Source organism: Podarcis filfolensis (genome assembly GCF_964270895.1).
Source record: "Podarcis filfolensis genome assembly, chromosome: 5".
NCBI lineage: Eukaryota > Metazoa > Chordata > Lepidosauria > Squamata > Lacertidae > Podarcis > Podarcis filfolensis.
The window spans coordinates 95,520,448-95,531,668 of record NC_139608.1 but is presented as its reverse complement, the minus strand read 5'-3'; the positions used below and the strand labels follow the sequence as shown (position 1 = coordinate 95,531,668).

The following is an 11,221-nucleotide window of genomic DNA, read 5'->3' as shown; positions in this document are numbered from 1 at the left end:
ACTTGAGTGGCTTCTCTTAAAAGAGTTGAGCTTTCCGTTTCCCAAAATAGCTTCCCTGCGATGAGGAGATGATACTGCAAAGCATCTACTTTTTTTCCTCTAAGGCCCTGCAGAGATATTTAAATCAGCACGGTGATGTTCTTGCATGTCTGAAATCCATGCTCCTGCCACCCCACTGCAGATCCAGCTTGCCATGGCTCAGCGGCAAGGTTGCAGTGGCAGCAGTGTGTGCAAAGGTGCTGTATTGGTGACGCTGGCAAAGCCCCAGTGAGGCTGGCAGTGGTGCAATGATGGGGGCGGGGTGTCAGCTGGGTGGTGGTAAAAATTTGCACCACCTGAAGCAAATGGCTTCATCTCGCTGAATGCAGAGATCACCCCTGGGTGAAGTATCAATGTATAAGATTTAGCTGCCAATGCACTTAGCTTCTGGAATTATGGTGTGTGTGTGTGTGTGTGTATGCACCACCATCTTGTTTCATTCAGTTCCCAGAATGTCTTGAGCTAGTTGTGCTTGTAGTTCCAGGGGGAACAGGCCTTTTCTGTGGGTCGATCTACATCAGGCATAGTCAAACTCGGCCCTCCAGATGTTTCGAGACTACAATTCCCATCACCCCTGACCACTGGTCCTGTTAGCTAGGGGATGATGGGAGTTGTGGTCCCAAAACATCTGGAGGGCCAAGTTTGCTTATGCCTGATCTACACACAGGAAAAAAACCGCTAGGAATAAGTCAGAAATTAAATGGTTATAACAAAAGGGGAAAAAAACACTATGGAAAATCTCCTAGAAATTTTTTTTGCTCTCTAACACCATCTGGTGTTGCATGTTTATAATGCGTTCAAAACACTTTTTTTTTTTACTAATGTATCTGAGTCCTGAGTGTACTTGTTACCTAGGAATTGCTTGTTCTCTAAAAAGAAGCATCCAAAAATGCCTAAGCTGCATTTCTCCACTACATTTCCCATCTTTGCTTCCAAACATGAGTCTTCACTGCATTATTCTGATAAGACCTCAGTGATTTGCCTCAGTTTCACAAGCTACCTCCCTTCTCTTTTTTGTGGCTCTGCTGGGCGACTGAGAGAGGCATAGGCTTCATCCTTACTAAGCAGATCAATTTAGGAACTACATAAGGAAACAAATCTCTTCAGGTTCCCAACATCCCTTTGCCTTTTCCCCTTCCCATCTTGAACTGCCACTCTTATAATTCCTTTCCGCTTCCTTTTCAATCTTCATGCTCCATCCAGTGTTGTGGGTTTTTTGGGGTGGTTTTTTTTTAAAAATTGCATCAGTAAAAATTATGCTGCACCAGACCTGTTGCTTAGCATTCAGGAGACAGGTAATATATATATATTTAATGACATGTTTCAGTAAGTTAGATGTTAGTTTTCTAAAACTTGGCTGCAAATTGCAGAAACGTTATTGCCTTCTTTCTTGTTTGTTACTAAATTGAATTCATGCAACACATGAGAGGGAGAGGGAGAGGAAGAGGGAGAGGGTGAGAGCACTCTTACAGCATTATTTGAAGTGTATTTGCTTGGAAGCAAGTGCCAGTGGTGCAGTGGGCAGAAAAGGCAGGGAAGCATAGAGCCAGGATACCCATCCCCTGAGCAAGAGTGATGATGTAATCTTTCAAAGTGCCGGGGAAACTGTCAAAGCCTCCTGGCTCTGGCAAGTGAGCATTGTGACAATAAATCTTGCTGCACCAGAGAGGTTTACCAAATTATGATGGAGGAGATCAGGGAATGAGAACAGTAGCCAAGCAGAGGCTAGGTACTCCTTTCTTTTTTCTTTGATGGGGTTCCATGCTGGCACCTTAAATGGTTAAAAATGTAAAGGACCCCTGACAGTTAAGTCCAGTTGGATAGCTAAGGTCTAATCCAGGGGTAAGCAACCTAAGGCCCGTGGGCTGGATGCGGCCCAATCGCCGCCTCAATCCAGCCCGCAGATGGTCTGGGAATCAGCATGTTTTTACATGAGTAGAATGTGTCCTTTTATTTAAAATGCATCTCTAGGTTATTTGTGGGGCCTGTCTGGTGTTTTTACATGAGTAGAATGTGTGCTTTTATTTAAAATGCACCTCTCAGTTATTTATGGGGCACAGGAATTTGTTCATCCCCCCCCCATATAGTCCGGCCCACCACATGCTCTGAGGGACGGTGGACCGGCCCACGGCTGAAAACGGTTGCTGATCTGTTGGAAATGTAAAGAAATTGAAGGTACATTTTTTCACCTTTGGTGGACGTGCCCTAGGATTAAGGCTTTCTGGGAAATGATTTATAATGAATTGAAAAAGGTATTTAAATATACCTTCATGAAGAAACCAGAGGCCTTTCTCCTGGGCATGGTCGGCCAATTGGTGTTAAAAAAGGATAGAACTTTCTTTATGTATGCTACAACAGCAGCAAGAATACTCATCGCAAAGTATTGGAAGACGCAAGATCTACCCACTCTGGAAGAATGGCAGACGAAATTGATTGACTTTATGGGACTGGCAGAATTGACTGGCAGAATCTGTGACCAGGGAGAAGAATCGGCAGAAGAAGAATGGAAGAAATTCAAAGACTATTTGCAAAAATATTGTAATATTAAGGAATACTGAGTGATGTTGGATTGAAATTAAGGGGTTATCAGCTGTAATGGTACAAAAGAATATGAAAAAATAGTTCTTTTTTTTGTATATAAGTAAAAGTATAAGTTACAATAATTTAAGAAGATGGATAGCAAATAAGGCTTTTAGCTGTAATGCTATGAGATAAGGATTTGCTGGATGAACAATTTGAACTGGAATACAAGAAGGGGAGGTAAGAGGAGGTCAGGGAAATATGTTATTGAAAAATAAGACATGAAATTTATGTGTTTTTAATATTTTTTCTTTTTAATTTTTTTCCCTTTTTTCTTGGTTTGTATAAAATGGAAAATCTTAATAAATATCTTCTTAAAAAAAAGAAAAGAAAGAAAACGGTTGCTGATCTCTGGTCTAATTCACTCATTAGTCTGGTCTTTTCATTTCAAAGATCTAATCCTTCAAGCACCTTGAGAAATAATCCATTGTGGTGGAAGGACTGGTGGAGTCACGGGAGAAACATAACCTTTTTCTGGTCTGCAGTTCTGGTCTGGTCCGTTTTGTGGTGTGCAGTTGTACTTCTGCATCAATACAGAGCACAAACATCTTGAACTTTTGCAGGAATTCACACAGCGACAGTGGTTGAGTGATGAACAAGCCTGGAGGGCAAGATGCTTCTGCAAAGCAAGAACTTAACGTGTGTCTTCCTGACTCTTCTGTTGCTCTAGGGCAATCGGTGGAAATGGAAAGGTCTTTGTGCTAGAACTTTTCTGGCAGGCATTAGGCAGCTGAAGAAGGAAGTTGCTTTTATCTATTGTTTCCACTATTATCAGGTGCAACTTGCCTGGTGGAGCAGAGTTGCAGTCACAGCCTCCTGGAAGCATCACTGGGACTGAGCGGACATACACCCTTGTGCAAATTAATTGAAACAAACAATGTAGTTTATTGTACAAAACTCACATATATGTGCCGGTACATTAGTAATGGATATGACTTCTGCTATTTTTAAGCAGCATTTGAACACGGTTTGGAATGGAGTCTACTAGTTTCGAACAGTCACTGTTGATTTTCGGATCCCTGTACCACACTTGAATGAGCTTCTCCATAGTCGTACAGCCTAAAGCACGGAGGCGACTTTGCCTATAGCCCACAAATTCTCAATGGGATTTACGTCCGGGGAATTCCCTGGCCAATCAAGTACCTGTATTTGCTGCTCTGTCATGAATTTCTTCACCACTTTCGATGTGTGACAGGGGGCTAGGTCCTGATGCAATATCCCCAGTACCGGCGTCAGGATATCTCTTTTCCAGCTCTGGAATAACTCTGGAATAACTCTCAATATATTGTGGCGAGCGCATCATTCCTTCTATTGGCTGCAGGTTTCCAACACCAGAATGATCAACTGACTTTTCATTTTTGCTTTGAGTATAGGATTACGAATAAGATAGAAAACATGCTTTGTTTCAATTAATTTGCACAAGGGTGTAGCAGTGAGACCACCAGATTGGCTCCACCAGTGTCCCCACGCAGTGGCCACCACCCATCTCAGCCCATGCAGCCCCAACCTCAGCATCCCCTTCTCCTCCTGGTAGGTAGCAGGGATGCTGCAGTGGTGGTGTTCCTGTAGCTGCACCTCGCTGGGTGCGTTGCTTGTGCTATTTTCTACACTTGATTCATTGACTATTTAGGTGTTTGATCGTTTTTGTTTTTAAGGATTGTGTTGTTTTCTTTTTCTTTTATGATTTTTGGAAATGCCCCCAGCCATGGGATGAAAAACAATAATAATAAAGGAAGAGCTTCAGAGTACAGAAAGGGTTTGCCAAGTTGTTCAATTGGTTTTATTATAACACTTGAAAAATAACTGGAAACTGAAAGCTTTGTCTTGCTTTTTTCAGAAAACTAATTTGGGAATAGTAAAGGTAAAGGTAAAGGGACCCCTGACCATTAGGTCCAGTCGCGGTGCTCATCTCACTTTATTGGCCGAGGGAGCCGGCGTACAGCTTCCGAGGCATGTGGCCAGCATGACTAAGCCGCTTCTGGCGAACCAGAGCAGTGCACGGAAACACCGTTTACCTTCCCGCCAGAGTGGTACCTATTTGTCTACTTGCACTTTGATGTGCTTTTGAACTGCTAGGTGGGCAGGAGCAGGGACCGAGCAACAGGAGCTCACCCCAGCGCGGGGATTCGAACCGCCGACCTTCTGATCGGCAAGTCCTAGGCTCTGTGGTTTAACCCACAGTGCCACCCACGTCCCTTGGGAATAAGCAGCTTAAAGATAGCAAATCCTCCTGGTACATGGAAGGCTAAAGGACTGGCCCATCTCTGTCTCGTCCTCCCTAAGTGCAACTGCACATAGAGGAGCACTTGGCAGGGGCCTCAAAAGATCACTCTCTGCCTTCCTGGCTAGCCACCTCCCCAAATCTCTGTAATTGTGAGCTTTTGGGGAGTGAGGCTCATCATTTAGCAATGGCAATACAATGGTACCTCTAGAGATGAACTTAATTCGTTCCGAAGGTCCATTCTTAACCTGAAACTGTTCTTAACGAGAGGCGTGCTTTTACTAATGGGGCCTCTTGCTGCTGCTGTGCAACTGGCACACGATTTCCGTTCTCATCCTGGGGCAAAGTTGTCAACTTGAGGTAACTCTTCCAGGTTAGCGGAGTTTGTAGCCTGAAGCGTTTGTAACCTGAGGTGTTCGTAACTCAAGGTACCACTGTAGATTCCCAACCCCCTTTTTATTGTGCAATTGGCAGGATTAGAAAATGTGCTGGCAAACGAGCCGCCATCTTGCATCCCCATAATGCCCCAGAGCTGGTGTCAAATGGCCACTACAAAAAATAAAATAAAATAAAAAGATAGCAATTATTCAGAGAAAAATATACCAAGTGGCTTTCTTTTCCAGAAGAATGAGGGGAAAAAATACTCTGTCTTCTGGGGGGGGGGGAGATTACCCTCATGTTGAGGACACTTTCCTCAACATGTCCAGTTGGATGAAAATTTATGGGAGGATGTGCAACAGTGTGTGTTAGCCTATTATCCGAACAGAATGTCAGTCCATGGGTTTCATGACGAGTCCACGCACAATAAAAGGAAATGGAGAATTCTGACCATTTACTTCACATTTAATTAGCCTATAACAAAGAGAAGCAGGTATTAGACAGGAATGGTATTCAACATCTACATGGACTTCCATTTTATTTCAGTAAAAGTGTCTTAACTGGCAAACCCACATTGGCAGACTCTTTTTATTCAACACAGCCTGTTAGTCCATAGGGCGAGTCTCTCTCAAAAGAGCAGAGATGTTGCTGGCATAGAGCGTTCGCCATAATGCCTGCTCCACGCCAGGTGGCCAGCCTCATGGCTGTAGCGGCAGTGGCGTAGCGTGGGGGGTGCAGGGGGGGCGGACCGCACCGGGCGCAACATCTGGGGTTAGGGCAAATCAATGGGTTAGGGGGCGCAAATCCACGGGTTAGGGGGCGCAAATCCACGGGTTAGGGGGCGTAAATTACTTGCCTTGCCCCGGGTGCTGACAACCCACGCTACGCCACTGTGTAGCGGTGAGCCAACGACACCAGAACCAATCTCACGGAACACCTGGCAGGATTGTCAAAACTGGTCTTCTGTAAAATGGTCAAAGCAATCCTAACCCCAGCTGGACAGCAGCGGGGGGTGATGAAGTGCCATAGCCAGGGCCACATCTGCAATGCCACTGCTCATGCCAGCCAGGATGGAAGGCGGGTGGTGGGAGGAAAGTCTTAGCTTGGTCCAATGATGTCTAGTGATGGGTGGCGAGCTCAGGAACCTAGGCCGGCTCAGTCCCTCCCTGCAATGGGAATGATCCACGGGGGGCTACCAGTGATCTTTCTGTGGACTACCACCCACACTTCCACCTGCCTGCACTTTCCATAGGGAGGATGTTGAGGTTTGCATGAGTTGAGGGACACCACTCCAGCAATGAAGGTCAGAGCAGCTGTTTTGGATCGGCTGGAGGGAGACTCAACATTTGGAATGCAGCCTTAGAAAGATGGATCTTGCAGTGGGACTCCATTTATTAGCTATGCCCCCACGCCAAGGTACAGCTTTCAGCCTGCATCTACTGTAAACGGTAAAGGTAAAGGGAGCCCTGACCATTAGGTCCAGTTATGGCTGACTCTGGGGTTGCGGCGCTCATCTCGCTTTATTGGCCGAGGGAGCCGGCGTACAGCTTCCAGGTCATGTGGCCAGCATGACTAAGCCGCTTCTGGCAAACCAGAGCAGTGCACGGAAACGCCGTTTACCTTCCTGCCGGAGTGGTACCTATTTATCTACTTGCACTTTGAGGTGCTTTCAAACTGCTAGGTTGGCAGGAGCAACGGGAGCTCACCCCGTTGGCATCTACTGTACTCGTCAGCAAAATGTGCCTGCTTAGGACTGTCTCGGTGTATGAATCAGAAGATTAATTTAGAGCACTAGTGGACTTAAAAGGACTGATTATCCTGGAGTTACCTTGGAGGAAAGGATACTGCAAGGTTAAACAGCAGTTGGGGCAAATGAAAGCCTAGTGGTGAGGGCAAAACCGATTGGGGAAAGAAAATGACATCAAGAACATCCGAAACAATGTGAACATGTAGTTTTGGAGTGTCAACTGGAAATTGCCGAAAAAGAAAAAGAAAATAGAGAATATGAACCTTTCTATAGTTTTCCTGCAGTGCTAATAATCTTTTGCATCATATTGAAATTTAGAATCTGTGTACTGCACAGAGCAGAATGTAATGCTGTTTCATTGCCACAAGAGGGAGATCGCATTAGCTTTTGAGAGAGGATGCTTTGCTCCTTTGGTAGGTGGTTATACCGACCTCCCAGAGAGAGAGAGAGAGAAAACATCTGGCATAATCAAATGGTACTACTTGGCTGTGGTTCAGATGCAAATGGAATCAATCAGTCAAATGCAGAAATAAGTAGCAATTTTCTTCAGGCTTTTAACAATATTGATGGCTCTAAGAACCAGGGACGGGCGCCCTGTTCATCATTTCCAAATTAAGAAAATGCATTAGTGTGAGGTGGCGTGCCAAAATGAACCTGATTGTATTTGTGCCGCATCTTATGCGCCTAAGTGTGATCCAGGCTGAGCCCCCTGGATCACAGAAAAAAGATGCAGGCCCTGTGCTGATGGGAGGCGGATTATGGCAAGCAAATCCTTTGTGGAAACAAGCGTGAAGGAGGCAAGGGGTGGAGGAAATGGACTCTTGAACATAATTTTAGTAAATTTGGAAAATTCCAAATTGGACGTGCTGGGCACACAGCACTTGGATCTTAAGAAGCCTTGGTCCATCCAGATCAGTACTGTTCACACTGATTGGCAGCAACCCTCTAGGATTTCAGAGAGGGAGTCTTTCTTCCAACCCTCCCTGGAAATCAAACCAGGGACCTTCTGTGTTCAAAGCAGGTGCTGCACCTCTGAGTGGTGGCCCTTTGTCCTAGAAAGACAATTCTTCCTGGTAAGTTATTCTCCCCAAAAGAGGACACTGGAGTCAGCCTTCAGAATTAGTGGTAAACGGGACACAGAAATTGAACAAAGATATTTGGGGCACAGCTACAATTAGTCATGATTAACTGCCCTTGGCATCAAGCGGGATTTGAGTTAGCCACAACCAATTCCATTGCTTTCAATGAGATACAATCATTGCTTGCTTTTGCTATATTGTACTCAGTGTCTCCCCCCCCCTCTTATTTGTTTTTAGTCCTTTTATTTATGACCCTTCATCATTTCTGTTCACAGCCGTGGCTACTGTCACATACACAAACAGATTTCTGCAGCAATGAGCCCCAGAAACCGCTCTTCAGAAATGAAAACTGGAGCCCGTGGGACACAGGATATACGCCACGTCGAAAATTTGCAAGATGTTTGTGAAATCAAAACGAAACCATACATTGTTGCTTTGTGATGCTTTAGCATTTGTGTTCACTTAAATACCCCCAACAACACACTAGAATATACAGTACAAACATGGTCCATGCTCGATTAATTGGACTAAATGTTGAATATGATGATTGTCAGATTGTCCTTAAATGGAAAACTCATTGTGGAATGATTTAAGTAGACCAAAGAATTAAGCAGATTTGCTTTTTTAAAAATGCATCTAAACAGACATGAAGTGTATAACTTACTAAAAACACATTTCCCCCCCATTTCCAGTCTCAACGTTTCATATATATATATAAACCTGTATTCGTCACTAAATCCAAGAAGGATTTCCCTTTCCTTAGGTCCAAAAAAAACAAAAAAACAAAAAAGCTTTCTTGAATCCGTGGGATTTCTTTTTCCCATCAAGAGTCAGCAGTGTGCCTCGGAACACGGTAATGGTCAGGTTTGATGCGTGCCTTCTTCTCTTGCGGATTGGCATACTTCCACTTGGATGGAGACATCTTCAGCTTTTTCCTCTTCTTGTCTGTGCACCACACTTTCTCACAATACTCCTCCACTCTCTGGAAGTTGCTGTAGCCTATTAGCTGCAGGAACTCCTTGTACCAAGGCCTTGATCCCTGGGCTATGCTGCTCTGTGCCGGGCAGGGCATCTTGTGCGATGCATCCTCCTCATAGTCTTTGTTGAACATGTCGTCCACGCGCTCTTCTTCCACAACTTCTAGTGTGATTTTTCTTACTGTGTGAACAATGCTGTGTTCCACTGTCTGGCAGAAATACGTCCCAGCGTCCATCCTGTACAGCCTTAAGAACAAGAGGCCAAAGTCCACTTTGAGTACCCTTTCATCAGTCTTCACCTGAGGGTGGGCAACAAGGAAATGGTGTTATTCAGTGGAAATAAAGCAATACAGTAATATCACATGGATGCGGTTTTTAAAACAATATAATAATAATTAGAATTAGGGGAATTAGAAACACTACGACAGGATAACAGAATCGTGGAGTTTCATTGGATTTCTGGGAAGGGTCTGGAAAGCTTATCAGGAGCAACTTGAGTGCAGAAGTTGGAGCAAACGGAAGCATAATTTGTGTGTGTTCATTTCAAACATCTTTGGGTTCAGTGCAGTCAAAAACTAACCATCTTAAGGTACTACTCATTTTAATAAGAGAGATCAACCCGTTAACTGAAATCAATGGTATTTGGGGTGGAAGTTGATGTGCTCATGGGGGATCCATGTGTCAGAATCTATAAAAATTATTATCTATAGAAACTGCAAAAGGTGCTTGATAACACAGCTTGAGTGGGTGAGATGCAGATCTTGGGTTTTCCTGGTGGATTACAGGCTCGACTCTAGGAAGAGTGCACAAGCTCATGGCTTGCTCCTCTGACCACGATGCGCATGACCTGCCTACCCATGTCATGTGTGAACTGGTCCACAGAGGAGGGATTACATATCAAAGAAAACTGCATCATTCCCAAGTACCCTTCCCCACAATCTAAATAAACTGGTTATTTACATGTAGTATAAATATTTACAGAGCAACCTTTCCTTTTAATTTAAAAAGAAGAAGAAGAAGAGTTTGGATTTGATATGCCACTTTATCGCTACCTGAAGGAGTCTCAAAGTGGCTAACATTCTCCTTTCCCTTCCTCCCCCACAACAAACACTCTGAGGTGAGTGGGGATGAGAGACTTCAGAGAAGTGTGACTAGTCCAAGGTCACCCAGCAGCTGCATGTGGAGGGGCGGGGAAGCAAACCCGGTTCACCAGATTACAGGTCCACTGCTCTTAACCACTACACCACACTGGCTGCAGTAAGCGCAACAGAACGTTTCACAATATTGCACAATATTGTGATGATAAGGATATGATGATGGCTTCAAAATGCCATTAATACTGGAGGATGTGAAGTAGACGAGGGGGCCCGTGCAAGAGAGGTTACCCCCTTCCATTCAGTGGAAAAGTACCTCTTCCTTCCGTGCTTCGTGTGCTCTCTGTACAAACCAGATCACTTTGGCCTGCAAGGTCCTTGGTATACATTCAAGGAGAGTGCTGTTGTATTCTATTCCGTATACTAGTCGCTCTTCGGTCTTATCCAGGATGTCTCCTATAAAGAAGGAAAACACACACAAAAACCTGGTATGGTCCTTCACAAATACTCATTTGTCTTCACCAGGGCCAGCCCAAGCCATTTTGCCATCTGAGATGATAAAGATGGGCACCACCGCATCCCACAGGGCTGACAGCTGCTGCCCACTGCTGGCAGCAGAGAGAAAGGGCTTCAGCTCTTGTGAGGCTTCACCAAAACTCCTGGTCAGGCAGCTGCTAGCAATGGAAGCTCAAGGGGCATGGCAGTGCCTGGCAAGGGACCCACTCTTTCTGGGAGACCTGCAGGGCCTGGGCGGGCAGCAAGAGGCACTCTGTCTGCTGTCTCTCCTAATCTGCCATCTGAGGCAGGTGGCTCAGGGTGGCACATGATAGGACTGGCCTTCACACTGAGCCCCCTCCAGACTTCTAGGAAAAACTTTAGCCTTCACTTTTCAATCACAAAATAACAAATAACTTCCATTATAACGACTGGTGGCAAATGAGGATTTATCAATGTATGCCTTCCTTGAGCAATTTATTATTGTTCTGGTTCCCAAGATCATAGAAAGTGGCCTTTTGTTTTAAAGAAAATGTCTGCAAATGGCTTTCCGATTAGAAGCAGCCTCTGCTGCTGATCTTTTGTTAAAAATGCTAACAAAGCAGTATCTG

At 44.7% G+C, this 11,221-nt stretch overlaps 1 protein-coding gene across 2 annotated transcripts in view; it reads right to left on the bottom strand.

The window, feature by feature from the left end:
* Nucleotides 1-5,662: 5,662 nt before the first annotated feature.
* The window catches only part of SEMA3E (semaphorin 3E), a 162,644-nt gene continuing 157,085 nt past the window's right edge, over nucleotides 5,663-11,221 (bottom strand). For both annotated transcript variants that reach the window (XM_083615600.1, XM_083615601.1), the window contains exons 16-18: nucleotides 10,432-10,571; nucleotides 6,110-9,320; nucleotides 5,663-5,922 (exon numbers count right to left, since the gene is read on the bottom strand). In XM_083615600.1, the coding sequence (XP_083471726.1) occupies nucleotides 8,868-9,320; nucleotides 10,432-10,571 (593 nt within the window). In that variant the 3' untranslated portion in view covers nucleotides 5,663-5,922; nucleotides 6,110-8,867. The remainder of the gene's footprint in view (nucleotides 5,923-6,109; nucleotides 9,321-10,431; nucleotides 10,572-11,221) is intronic.